This window comes from Solanum lycopersicum, chromosome 10 (assembly GCF_036512215.1).
Source record: "Solanum lycopersicum chromosome 10, SLM_r2.1".
NCBI classification, from domain to species: Eukaryota; Viridiplantae; Streptophyta; class Magnoliopsida; order Solanales; family Solanaceae; genus Solanum; species Solanum lycopersicum.
In genome coordinates this window covers 4,311,640-4,326,450 of record NC_090809.1, presented here as the reverse complement: position 1 = coordinate 4,326,450, position 14,811 = coordinate 4,311,640, and the positions used below count along the sequence as shown (strand labels likewise).

The 14,811-nt window shown below is 30.3% G+C and overlaps 1 protein-coding gene across 1 annotated transcript; it reads right to left on the bottom strand.

The window, feature by feature from the left end:
* Positions 1 to 5,817: 5,817 nt before the first annotated feature.
* Positions 5,818 to 14,789, bottom strand: LOC101260274 (protein CURVATURE THYLAKOID 1A, chloroplastic-like). Its single transcript, XM_004248022.5, has 5 exons — positions 14,490 to 14,789; positions 7,803 to 7,897; positions 7,072 to 7,179; positions 6,812 to 6,883; positions 5,818 to 6,089 (listed from the first exon to the last, which is right to left on the bottom strand). The coding sequence occupies exons 1-5, from the start codon at positions 14,656 to 14,658 to the stop codon at positions 6,024 to 6,026; spliced, it is 510 nt and encodes a 169-aa protein (XP_004248070.1). The 5' UTR covers positions 14,659 to 14,789; the 3' UTR covers positions 5,818 to 6,023.
* Positions 14,790 to 14,811: the final 22 nt, after the last annotated feature.

Genomic DNA, 14,811 nt, shown 5'->3' with positions numbered 1-14,811 from the left:
TTGTTGCTGGAAAAATCACTTGAATGTTCAATTTAAGACTAAAAATTTAGTTTTCTTTTTAATTTACAAGATTAACATTTTAACTACAAATATGACAACTTTTTATAAACTAGAATATTCTAGACCTATTTTATTGGTTTAGTGTACGATACCAACTAAATGTTATTCAACATATTTTTCTTCGGTATTAATACATTGTTGCATTCTTTTTTTTTTCTCTCTCTTTTTTCATGTCATCTTTATCAAGGAAAGGATTTGTCTCTCCTTGAAAATATTAAGTAAACCAAGAGAAAAAATTCCCCAATATAATAAAGGAAGTAAGAAGGGTTCCAAACCATTGAAACTGAAAGCACTAAAGACTGTTATGACGTGGCAGAAATGATCACTGTCAAGCACAAGATTCGTTAGTTGGGACAGAGCATCCTATCTTGTTGATTCTCCTTTCCCACCGCCGCGAGCTCTCGCTTTCAGGGTGGATACGCAAGAAATTCACTATGAAGACATGACACAAATCCTGAAGAGTATGATGTGCCCGAACTATTCGTCTCTCCTTGAAAATATTAAGTAACAGTCTGCTTTCGTTTTTATTTGTTTCTTTTCAAAATCATTTCTAACAATACACGCAAAATCGTTTATGAGTAGGAAAATTGCTTTGGATAATACTCCCCAAAAGAGTCCTCGTTTAATGAAATGTAATATCGATGTCAATAGCCCAATTGTTTGTTCAAAGACCAAATTTTGAATTGAATGCTTTGAGACCCCTTCTACCAAAAGTGAATAATCTAAAAGAGATAATCCATCTGGTAGTGAACTTTTTTTTAGTTGAGGCAAAAAAAAGGTAAAAACAAATTTATTGAGTAATCTGTTTTTATCACACTATCTCATTGAAATTTTATGAGATCACAATGTCTGTGTGAATACTATTGTTTAGCTATTGGATTTGAATCTGTTTTTATCACACTATCTCATTGAAATTTTGTATGAGATCACAATGCCTGTGTGAATTGATCGAATACTACTGTTTGGTTATTGGATTTCACATGGATTTGGAGAGTATTTTTTTGTGAAATTTGTTTTGGAGTTACATGATTTTTGTTATTTTATCAACTGATAATGAATTACCGATCAATTACTTCTCTAGTTGAATTAGCTATATATTTCACATGGATGGACTTAAATAAAAGCAGCTTTAAAAAAGTACTTTTGAAAGTATTGAAACTTATTTTTAAAATAAACATTTAATGCGTTTGAAGTTAAAAAAAAAGTTATTGATGTGTTTGGCAAATAAGTGCTGATAAACAGCTTTTTAAATCAAAATGTCTGAAATACCCTTAAAAGTTGTTAACATAATAAAAGTTAATTAATTTATATTTTACAGCCATAAATAATTATATTTTGCTATCATTCACATATTTCTTTCTCATCACAAATTATTTGTAAGAGGAATATAAACTTATTATAGATTTTAAAGATATATAATTTGAATAGATTAAAGAACGATTTAAGATTTTATTTTAGTTTCATCCTTAGGTAATAATAATTGTCTATCATTCACATATTTCTTTATTATCACAAATTATTTATAAGAGGAATATAAATTTTTATTCAAGTTATATGTGCAACTTATTTTACATTTTATTAATATATAATTTGAATTGATCACCTGAAAGATTTAAGATTTATTTTATTTTCATTCATTAGTAATAATAATTGTCTATCATCCACACGTGAAAATGAAAAAATAGAAGAAAGAGATGTTAGGGTTATGTGGGTAATTTGGAGATTGTATAAACATATTAAGGGTAAAAAGGTAAAAATATGGTCAACTTAAAACAGCTCATAAGCTGGAGAAAAAAAAAGAACTCCTACTCCAGCTTTTAACTTTTGGCTTAAAATAAGTTATTTTGAGGATTGCCAAACAGCTAAATAAGTCAAAAACCAGCTTTTAAGTCAGTTTGACCAGCTTTTAAGCTGAGCCAAACGACTCTCACTCTGTTTGTTAACTTTGTTATATGTCTGTGGACTGTTTTCAGGACGATAAAGCTGATGTTATTCTCAAGTACATGCCAGATGAGGCGAGGCTGTTGAAGGCATATGGAGAGTTACCGGAGAATGTAAGGCTGAATGAGAATGTTAATGTATTGGATGAAGAGGATGACGCACCAGAGGATGATTATGTCGAGTTTGAGGACGAAGACATCGACAGAATCTAGATTTTTCTTCTTATGTTCTTGACTTAATCTTTCTTTCTGATCTTTAGGTTTTTGTATGAATATATATATTTTTACTTCTATATGATTATTTTTTCTGTTTGCACTTTTCTGGATGGTTTTGCTACTTTTGAAATGTTTTTGGTAGAATTTGTAGCTATTCCTTGATGTACTTTAAATTTTTTTAGAGTTTATACTAGCTTTTGTTTTGATTGTGGTTTGATTGAGTTTGTAGCTTTTAGTTTATAAGTCAAAAGTAGAATGAGTATAACTTATGATTTTTTAACTTTTTTTTGTCTTTTAGCTTAAAATAAGATGTTAAAAACACATTTTTATTTTATCAACAAATGCTTAAAAATTGAGTTTGGAGCCTAAAGGGTATAAAACATTAACAAAAATTTCAAAATGGTATATAAAATTTTATATTAATCAAAACGGTAAAATCGCTGGAACAACAACGATTTACTCCACTGGGCGGCGATTTTGCAAAATGTGATTTTTTTCAAAAAAAAATTGATATCATTACCTAGGCAGCGATTTTCTACAAAAAATAATATTTTTTTTACAAAAAATTGAAAATCGCGGCCGATTTTCAATTTTTTTTAAAAAAATATGGAAATCGCGATTTTCAAAAAAAATATGAATTTTTTTTTTGAAAATTGCGGCAGCGATTTCCATATTTAAAAAGAAATTTTTTTTATAAAATCAATGCCTTTAAATTTTTATTTTTTTTTTATAAAAAATTGAAATCGCTGCCTAGGTAGCGATTTCAATTTTTTTAAAAAAAAATCACATTTTGCAAAATCGCTGCAGTGGCAGCGGTTTTACTTTTTTCGGTGGTGTAAATCGCTGTCATTTCAGCGATTTTGCCGTTTTGGTTAATATAAAATTTTATATACCGTTTTAAAATTTTTATTAATATTTTATACTCTTTAGGCTCCGAATTCCTTAAAAATTGACCTAAAATTTTATGCATGACTTAACGAAATGGTTTGTTTTCCGTCTGCAAGACATGTTTAACACAGCCTTGAAGAGTGTCCTAAAATCAAATTGAAAAATATGCTATTGTGTTATTGGATTCTTTAGAATTTTATTTTTTCAAAAAAAATCGAGTTATTAGTTTAATATTTTGTTTAAAATCGAATCGACCAACAAATCAAATTGAAAAACATGTTATTGGGTTGTTGGATTCTTAACAGTTTTATTAAAAAAAATTATCGAGTTATTACTTTGATATTGTTTTTTAAAATTGGAAAAAAATATTATCATTATTTCTATTTTATGAGCATTCTATAAAGTTACATTATTGTCTTATCGCTCCAAATTGTTGAAGAAATCATATAATTGTTTAATGAGCATTTTTTTTATCGGTTAAACTGCAAATCGAACCTTCAAGGAACAAAAAATAACCGAAAAGATAAAAATATTTACCTGTTTGTTTATTTGTATAGCTAGAAAAAGAGATAAACCGATCCGATAATATGTAAAATCGAGCCAAATCAACCGAACCATCTTATTTAGGACCTAACTAATTAACTATAGGCTAGAAATTTGGACACGAATTCTGGAATTTAGGTTCCAGATTGACAAACCTAAAATAGTGTTTTTGGACACGAATTCTGGAACTTAAGTACTTTGGATCAAAACAATCTGAAGAAAATTCAATCTAAAATAGAGTTTTTGGAGTGCAAGTTAAAAGAGAAAATTTCAAATATTTTGAATCAACAATATAAAGAAATGGGGAGATTAATGATGTTGTTGCACATCATATTGGAGCCGGATTTAATGAAATGGTGACTCGCATTCTGTGTCTTGTGTGATAAGAATGTTCCACCAAAACTTAGAAGTAAGTTTTATATAATGAATGTTGGATCAATCATGTTGCGTTGGATGGATTATTTAACGGTCAAAATATCACACGTCTTAAAGATAAAATCATCAAAGTAACGAAAATAAGTACGTTGAGATGGATGTGTAGACATATCACAAATGCATGAGAAGGTATGAGGTTGGTTATGGTGGGTTTGAGGAGAGGTGAAGGAAGGGCAAAAAAGAATTAAGGAAAGATAATTAGACAAAACACATTGTACTTAAACTTACTGAAAACATGATCTTAGATAAGAGGATATAAAAGTTGATGATTATGATAGAAGATTAATTAGTTGCTATCGAGCATTGTCTTTATCAATATTAATATTTAATATTACTTCTTCAGTGTACCGCGCATGTATATCGTGTTAAGTATAATAAATATATATACAAAAAAAAAATTGCGTTAAGTAATACATATAAAATCAAATTATTAGAAAAAAATATTAGTGTTAAATTAGAGCAATGTTTATTTAAATGATAAAATGAATGTTATCTTTGTAAACTTGTCAATCAAAGTCCATCACAAGTTAATAAACAAACATAAATTTCATTTGTTTAGAATCTAATTACATGTCTTTTTATGTGTTTTCAGAATTATTATTTACGTCATATTTCGATCTTTAGATATATGCATTTCGAATACATGAGTTAAGTAAATGCAATTTGTTTCAGATACATTGTATACCAATGAATTCACATATCTCACCGTCTCTCTCTACTCTCCCTATATATTTGTATTTGAGAATGTATGTAAAAGCAAATATACATATATTTAACTTAAAATCCGATGTGCAATTATTAATTAGTGAGATAAAATATAATTATTTTAAACTATAAAGAGTAAATATGGTATGAATATTTTTTCCTTCTTTTTTATTTCTAAGAACTCCTAATTTCAAAAGAGTTCATTAGTAGTTTTTCCTTCTTTATTTTTTATATCTAAAGAAATCCTAATTTTAAAAGAGTTTAAAAGTGCTAAAAGATTTCCTAATATAATTCGTCTTGTCTTATAATAATAATAACACTCCGCAATTAAAAAGTGTCCTACATTAAATGGACCCAAAGAAATTGAAAGTGTACAAAATTAATAAGATTTAGCAACAAACAAAAGGAACTCCTCAACGTAAAAGGAGAATTATTTTATAGTAACAAAAAAGAAGTCTTGAGATTTATCTTCTTAGATTTTTATTATTACTAGTTATTTCGTGTTCCTTTGCTTCTATTATCATGTCACTAGTTATTACTATGGGTTTTTTCTTTCATTTTTCATATATGCTTTGAATATGCTTCCTTAGCTCAGGATCTGTCAAAAATAACCTCTCTAAAGCCTCGTACTACATTCATTTTTCATACTTGCTTTGAATGTACTACCTGAGCTTTGGTTCTATCGAAAACAGCCTCTCCAAAGCCTTGTTGCATTGGATTTTTGGCAATAACCATGTACTACATTTCAAAAATTCATTTGCCTTGTGCACTTAATTGACAACCTTTTTTTTTTATAACCGAGAAATCCGCCTGCAACCCGCCCATTAGACCAATTACAGTCTTCTAAACTCCGTAGATAATGCGTCCGCTCCTCTACCATTCTTTACTTAAATACTGAGCTTCGCTTTGCATGGTTTGGGGCTTGAACCTGTGACCTAAGCTACAACTCCTCCACATTTTGCCACTCGAGCTAGACCTTTGGGGCTTAACAGACAGCCTCACTTACAGAAAACAATATGGTGTAACAAGATGCAGAAACAGACTATGAGTTATAACACTATCAAATGAAAGTGAAACATAGAATTTTCTTTTGAAGATGTGCTAAGATAAATAAAAATACATCAAAACCTACTCTTACTTCACATGAACATTTGCCTCTTGTACAAGAAACTTACAGTTCATTTGCATTGGTGCTGGAATTCGTTCACCATGAATTTGACGTCAAACTACATGCATTTATTCACTTCCTGCAACCTTCTTCTTCAATTCCTCAATGTCTTCCGCCAATTCTTTTCTACTTGACTGTAAGCAAGAACAAATAAATTCAAATCTCTTGTAAGTTGTTGCATCTCCATGCAAACACCACCACAATTCTGCAGTAGTCATGTATTCTTTTTGTGTAGTTATTTCAAAATCTCGGAACATTTTATTCATGATGCACATGGTCGTTTCATCTCACAATATGAGATACACTACAGACCAACAAGGAATACTGCAGAAATGTTAGTTGGCATATCGATGCTAAATTCAGATTTGTCATGGAATAGACAGCACAGTGAGAAGATTGAAGTATCTCGGTTTTGGCTGGTTTGACAGGATGAGTTACCGTGGAGGAATGTGATGTAGAGGGAGATATCAGAACCAAGCCGTAGCCACCCTTTTTATTAATTTAGCTTAAGATAGGTTCACCCACAGACACTACCCCTTGAAACTGGATGGACTTGCTAAAATATGATTTTTATGAAGATTAATTCACACCTGCATGGGAAACAATAAGGTAGCAGGCCACCTAGAAAATCTGACCATGAATGCATTGTGGCAACCTGAGGCCAACCTTTTAAGGCGTGGCCGAATGGATATTCAGATTGTGCATTCAAGACTATCTGGTCCACTATAAAAACATCTATGATCCACACTCTTGAAAAATAAAGATACTGACAGATGACATATAAAGTATTTTAAAAAAAATTGTGGAAGAATATTGAATTGTTAAGAGAACATGAAACCTAATCCTGCAATTTTACCTTGAAGAGAAGGTAGCGGTAGACAAACCATCCAGTATATCCAAGTCCTACCAACTCCAAGACTTTCGGTAGCTGCAGAAAGGGGAGAAACATTAGTGACTCAGATGGTTGGGCGAAATCACAGAAGAGGTCTATTAAAGACAGGATCTCAGTCTGTCATACAAATGAAAATTCAGAAACCTCTAGCAGGGAAACGACTCAGAACAGTCTTAAAGCAGTCCTAAAGTAAAACAATTATCTTATTCCATTGATCTACTTACTAGAGGAACTGAGTTGATGGCACCAACAAGAATTGAAGATATCCAAACTGCAACAATTGCCCCACCACCGTAAAGTAGCACTGTCGTCTTGTCTTCAACAGCATCCCACTGTAATCAATACACAGATATTCAATGTGAGTTAGACATAAACAAATTTGTTTATAAACATAAAAACGATAAAAATAGATAAATCCTAATCTCGTATCAAAAGGAAAAGTTATCTATTCCGATCAGTAAAGAAAAATGCATCTCTAATAATTATTTAATTGTATTTTGATGTACATTATCTCCATTTGAAAATATTCCAACTTGACAAAAATGTGTACTACATACCCCAAACTAGAGAGCCTTAGCAGATAAAAACTATGAAGAGAACTCTAATGAAGGTAAAAAGAACAAGAAATCTATGGTTGCACTAAATCTAATATCAAAATTATCATCACATGGTCCTATTAACTAATAGAGTTTCACTTCAATGATCTACTCCTATTGTTAATTGAAGAAAGCCTCAAGACATTATATATGTAACAAACTGACAAGTAGTGGTCTATAAGTATTTTGCAGGAATAAGTAACTCACACTCTATGATGATGTACTGTTTACAAAACAAGGTTTAGATCTTTGTTAACCTCCAAGAGATGCTACAAAAGAGAGATCGACTACCAAACGACTCTATTACTTTCAGCAAAGAAGATGCAATTGTTTCTCAGGTGACAAGCCATCCAGTTTACCTTTTCTTTTAGCTCTGTTATGAATTCACTAGTATCAACAGAAGTTTCTTCAGATGAAGAGGCTTTAACCTGGTGGAGCGAAGACCTTTTGGATTCTGTTACAGGACATTAACATAAGTTATAAGCACAGCAACAGGAACAAGTATTATCTTTGAAAAGATAAAACATCATACTAACACAATGATCGTCACTTGTATTTAAGGTTTAATGTATTTATGTCAGTAATAGTGTTAAGCCAGCAACAAGAGGTTCTCTATTATTCGCTCTGGACCTTATCTGCATAAAACCATTATAATCTAGGTAGAAAAGAATTACAGCTTTTGCCAGGGATTAACTGCAAACTTTTGGGTTTACATACACAGTATTATCACAGTGTTCATGAAACATGATCAATGGCATTGGTATTCTTAACTTTTAGGTACTAAAACATCAAGATTTGTGCACAAAATGTGCATTAGAGTAAAACTGGGATGTACTCTTAACTTTAAGCCATTCAACAGAAAGTCATTTCATCACAGTGAATGAGGTTCTCCTTTACACTGCGAATCCCTTGGTAAGAAGCATGATTTTTTTTTTAAATTTCAATAACAATTGAAAGCACAAATGAAAAGTACTTACTGAATCTACCAAAACTAGGTTAAATTATCAAATCTCAGTTCATCGAAAAGGATATTGGAAAGTAGAAAAGGCTAGTAACTACTTCATTGCAGAAAAGGTATCCATATATACTAATAAATTCCTATTTAGTTTTGGAGAAAGAAATGGCAAATTATGACTTGCTATCCATTTTCAGATGCTATATTCCTTGATGAAAGGAGCCTTAAAGTGCTTTAGATGTCAATTCTAAGATAGCACTCGATGCAAAGCAGCTAAGGACAATACCCACTGAATAACTACATCAAAGACCAGAAGTAACACATGATATATGAAGCTCTTACATCAAAATTAAGTAGTACATGAGCTAACTGTAAAATGACAAGAGTTACTAGCACAAAATTGTGTCAATCAGTATTTCAGCCATAAGATAAGACATCATACCCAAAGAATTAAACAAGCCAATCTCACGGTAAATTAGGCCAAAGGCAAGCTGAAAAAATCTAAGGCATGGCAGAATTAAAAGGCCTAGTATACTGCATGAGTATCGATCAAACTCTGATTTTACAAACCCAGAAGGAAAAACTTTCTTAGCTTCTCAAAAACTTCCCAGTCAAAGGTAATAACAATATTTTAGTTTAAGACCAAATGATTTAAGCTTCTACTCAAGTCATCACATATGTGTAAATAATTTATGATCATTGCAACAGGATAGCAACAAGCACATCAGATTCTTTAGTGTACAAGTTAGCACCTTTTCATATATATATGACAAACTTCCATATATTAGCTATTCATACCTAAATACCAAACTGAGTGTATGTTGAAAAAGTAGACCACATTATGGTATTAGTAATACACAAAGCTAATGCATGCAATATAAATATTGTATTTTTATTTGGACTAAGAAAATTCGTTCAAGTTCTTGAACTTGTAAAATATTTATATTTTATAGCATGAAATAAACGTGTGTTACATGTTCGAGAACTTATATTTTTAAAAAGAACAACAATTTTGAAATGTTTATCTTCTAAAACTCATAAATAAAAAATAAAACATAAATTATTTGATAAAATATATCAAAAAAAAAAAAGAGTGGTGAACAGAATCTAAATCCAATACAAGGGGTAAGTGTATAGTTCGCATAATAGAAGGGGTGTAGATTTTTTTTAAAAAAAAAATAGAAACATACCTCTTTACGATCTATATTCCCTCACTAGAATCTATCTTTTTATAGCTAAACCCCTACATATGTGATATATATATATAATCACCGAAAGCATCTTTTCTCTATAAGAAACCTCCCACCCCCATCTATCCGTCCATCCAAACCAAATCTAAATTTTACTTCTTTTCATTCAATGGAGTTCATATCCCAACACCCACAACAAGAACATGGTGACCAGAGAGGAAACTGAAGAGGGTTGATGATCAGTGACAACCAAAAAAAAAGTGGTGAAACAGTCCAAATCCAAATGCATCATGATCAAGCTGAAGCAACAAACACGACTAGTTTAAAAATAACAAGTATACAAATCAACTAAAGTAGCGTAGAAATCACGTTGAAAAGAATGAAGAAGAGAACATTAGCAACGCCATAAAAATACGATAACTGAAGCAAATAAAACAACACCTAATAGTAATCGAAGAATAAATTCCTAAGATACTTGTATTAGTCATGATTGCATTAGTTATACAGAAACTATTTCTTATGCAATATTTGGTTTGACGTATAAAAAATAACATGAATTGCATAATTTCTAAAATAATATTTGCTTACAAAAATAACTTCCACAAAAATATAGTGAAAATGATGTGAAAAAGGTTTTAAGGGACAGTTGTATTTTTAACCATTATAATGTATACATTAAATCCATTTGCACCATATTATATCATGGATTTCCATGTATTAGCGATACATAACTTAATACCAAACACAACCTATAATTATACAATGTTGAATCCCACATGGTATTAGTAATACACAATGCTAATGCATGCATTATAAGCATTGTATTTTTATTTGGACTAAAAAATTTCGTTCAAATTCTTGAACTTTTAAAATATTTATATTATATAACATGGAATACACGTGTTCAGAACTTATATTATTAGAAAGAACAAACAATTTTGAAATGTTTATCTTCTAAAACTCATAAATAAAAAATAAACATAAATTATTTGATAAATTATATTTAAAAAAAAAGTGGTGGACAGAATCTAAATCCAATACAAAGGGCAAGTTTAGAGTTTGCATAATACAAGGGGTGTAGATTTTTTTAAAAAAGAAAAAAAAGAAAAATACCTCTTTACGATCTATATTCCCTCACTAGAATCTATCTTTTATAGCCAAACCCCTACATATATGATATATATAATCACCGCAAGCATCTTTTCTCTATAAGAAACCCCCCACCCCACCCCCCACCCCCATCCATCCTTCCATTCGTCCATCCAAACCAAATATAAATTTTATTTCTTTTCATTCAATGGAGTTCATATCCCAACACCCACAACAAGAACATGATGACCAGAGATGAAATTGAAGAGAGTTGATGATCAGTGACAACTAAAAAAAAGGGTGGTGAATAGTCCAAATCCAAATGCATCATGATCAAGCTGAAGAAACAAACACGACTAGTATAAAAATAACAAGTACACAAATCAAATAAAGAGCGAAGAAATCATGTTGACAAGAATGAAGAAGAGAACATTAGCAACACCATAAAAAATACAATAACTGAAACAAATAAAGCATCACCTAATAGTAAAATCGAAAAATAAATTACTAAGATGCTTGTATTAGTAATGATTGCATTAGTTATACTGAGATTATTTCTTATGCACTATTTGGTTTGATATATACAAAATAACATGAATTGCATAATTTCTAAAAAGAATATTTCTTTACAAAAATAACTTCCACAAATATAGTGAAAATAATGTGAAAAAAAAGTTTAAAGGGAAAAATAACAACAATATTTTTAACCGTACTAATGCATGCATTTAAATCCCCTTGCACCATATGATATGAACTTCCATGTATTAGCTATTTATACCTAAATACCAAACAGAGTGTATAATTATACATACGCTGAAACGTGTACTATACATGGTATTAGTAATACACAAAACTAATGCATGCAACACAAACATTGTATTTTTATTTGGACTAAGAAAATTCGTTCAAATTCTTGAACTTGTAAAATGTTTATATTATATAGAATGGAATACACGTGTGTTGCATGTGTTCAAGAACTAATATTTAAAAAACGATCAAATAATTTCAAAATGTTTATCTTTTAAAACTCATAAATAAAAAATAAACATAGATTATTTGATAAAATATATCAAAAAAAATGGTGGAAAGAATCCAAATCCAATACAAGGGGTAAGTGTAGAGTTTGCATAATACAAGTGTAGATTTTTGAAAGGGTAAAAAGAAATAGCTCCTTAGTATCCACATTATCTCACTAGAATCTACCTTTTTATAGCCAAACCCCTACATATATGATATATACAATCACTCAAAACATCTTTTCTCTATAAGAAACCCCTCACCCCCATCCATCCATCCATCCAAACCAAATCTAAATTTTACTTCTTTTTATTCAATGGAGTTCATACCCCAACACGCACAACAAGAGTATGATGACCAGAGAGGAAATTTAAGAGAGTCGATGATCAATGACAACCAAAAAAAAAAGTGGTGAGACAGAACAAATCCAAATGCATCATGATCAAGCTGGAGAAATAAACACGACTAGAATAAAAATAACAAGTATACAAATCAAATAAAGTAGCGAAGAAATCATGTTGAAAAGAATGAAGAAAAGAACATAAGCAATACCATAAAAAAATACGATAACTGAAGCAAATAAAGCATCACCTAATAGTAAAATAGAAGAAAAAATTACTAAGATGCTTGCATGAGTTATGATTGCATTAGTTATACTGAGACTATTTTTTATGCACTATTATGTATAAAAAATAACATGAATTGCATAATTTCTAAAAGAAGATTTGTTTACAAGAATAACTTCCAAAATATAGTGAAAATGATGTGAAAATGTTTTAAGGGACAATTGTATTTTTAATTGTACTAATGTATGCATTAAAACCATTTGCACCATATTATATCATGGATTTCATGTATTAGTGATACATACCTTAATACCAAACACAGTGTATAATTATAAATATGTTGAAGAAGTGTATTACACATGGATTAGTAATACACAATGCTAATGCATGCATTATAAACATTATATTTTATTTGGACTAAAATATTTCATTCAAATTCTTGAACTTTTAAAATATTTATATTTTATAACATGGATTACACATGTATTGCACGTGTTTGAGAACTTATATTTTTAAAAAGAACAAACAATTTTGAAATGTTTATCTTCTAAAACTCATAAATAAAAAATAAACATAAATTATTTGATAAAATATATCAAAAAAAAATAAATAGTGGTGGGCAGAATCTAAATCCAATACAAGGGGGTAAGTGTAGAGTTCGCATAATAGAAGGTGTGTAGATTTTTTTTTTTAAAAAAAATACCTCTTTACGATCTATATTCCCTCGGTAGAATCTACCTTTTTATAGCCAAACCCCTACATATATGATATATAATCACCAAAAGCATCTTTTCTCTATAAGAAACCCCCCACCTCCATCCATCCAAACCAAATCTAAATTTTACTTCTTTTCATCCAATGGAGTTCATATCCCAACACCCACACCACGAACACGATGACCACAGAGGAAATTTAAGAGAGCTGATGATCAATGACAACAAGAAAAGAAGTGGTAAAATAGTCCAAATCCAAATGCATCATGATCAAGCTAAAGAAACAAACACGACTAGTATAAAAAAAAAAGAATGCAAATCAAATATAGTAGCAAAGAAATCATGTTGAAAAGAATGAAGAGGAGAACATTAGCAACACCATAAAAAATACGATAACTGAAGCAAATAAAACATCACCTAATAGTAAAATCAAAGAATAAGTTACTAAGATGCTTGTATTAGCTATGATAGCATTAATTATGCTGAAACTATTTCTTATGCACTATTCGATTTGACGTATTAAAAATAACATGCATTGCATAATTACTTAAAAAAGTATTTGTATACAAAATTAACTTCCACAAATATAGTGCAAATGACGAGAAAAAAGTTTGAGGGGCAAATGTGTCTTTAACCATACTAATGTATGCATTAAAACCTTTTGCAATGGGTTTCTATGTATTAGCTATACATACTTTAATATCAAACAGTGTATAATTATACATATGTTAAAAAAGTATACCAAACATGATACTAGTAATACACAAGGCTAATGCACATACTATTTTTTCTAATACGCTCTAACAAACCACCCGTATCCCTTGTTCATGTTATGTATAACTAATACACTCTATTGTGCATTGAGGAGTGTATTACTAATACCATGAATTTATAAGGATTTAGATTTAATACATGTATTAGCATTATTGGAGACCCAATTACCTTTTAAAAGTACTTTTACATCTTTTCCACCATAACTGTGAATTTGTAAATAAATATTTGTATACAATATATACTATTTATAATACACCAAACCAAACCATGTATAAGAAATAATTTATGCATAAGCAATAATTTATGCAAGCATAACGAATACAACATTTGCGAGCATTACTAATACACTATATTTAACATTATTTTTATACCCTCTACCAAACGACCCTACTAATACACAAAACTAATGCAAGCATTATTTTTACTAATACACTCTATCGAATGACCCTACTAATACACAAAGCTAATGCATGCATTATTTTTACTAAATACACTCTACCAAACGAGCCTAAGTAATAATGAAAAAACTAAAAATGGAACAAAACAATGCTAGACCTGCTAAAAGTTAATCCTACTACTCGAAATTAGGACAATGAAAAGTTACAAAAATCAAATGGTAGCAAACATTTTGATTTTGAAACAATAAAAAAAAATAGCAGCATCACATAAATTGAAATTGCAGAGAATTCTCACAATACAAAATTAGCTCGAGAAAAGCCAAAAAGATTCCAGAAAAAAGTACCTGAGAATTTGAAGGAAGTAGAAATGGCTGAAGCAGAAACACGGGGTGGAAGATAAGGTAGGGCAGAGCAGCAAAATGAGGCGGCTTTAGCGGTGGAGCAAAGTGATAAATGAGTAGTAAAAACGGCAGTAGAAGCCATGGAAGTAGAAGCTGCTGCAATCGACGCCATTATTGGATGGGATTTTGCTGTTGCTGTTGCTGTGTAAGGTCTTTTTGCGAGTCGCTCTCTTTTACAACGGAGAGAAAATTTCTTTAGGCTTTCTTATTCATCCATTCTCTATCTTCAAAAAAATCAAAAGTTGTATATGAGAAAATGACAATG

Bases quoted from the DNA above. Each gene is read 5' to 3' on its own strand.
- LOC101260274 (XM_004248022.5), bottom strand. From the start codon at position 14,658: ATGGCGTCGATTGCAGCAGCTTCTACTTCCATGGCTTCTACTGCCGTT. The intron at 7,898-14,489 runs GTACTTTTTTCT...GTCCTGTAACAG, and splicing joins TACTTCCTTCAAATTCTCAG to AATCCAAAAGGTCTTCGCTC. The intron at 6,090-6,811 runs GTAAAATTGCAG...TCTTGCTTACAG, and splicing joins ACCGCTACCTTCTCTTCAAG to TCAAGTAGAAAAGAATTGGC.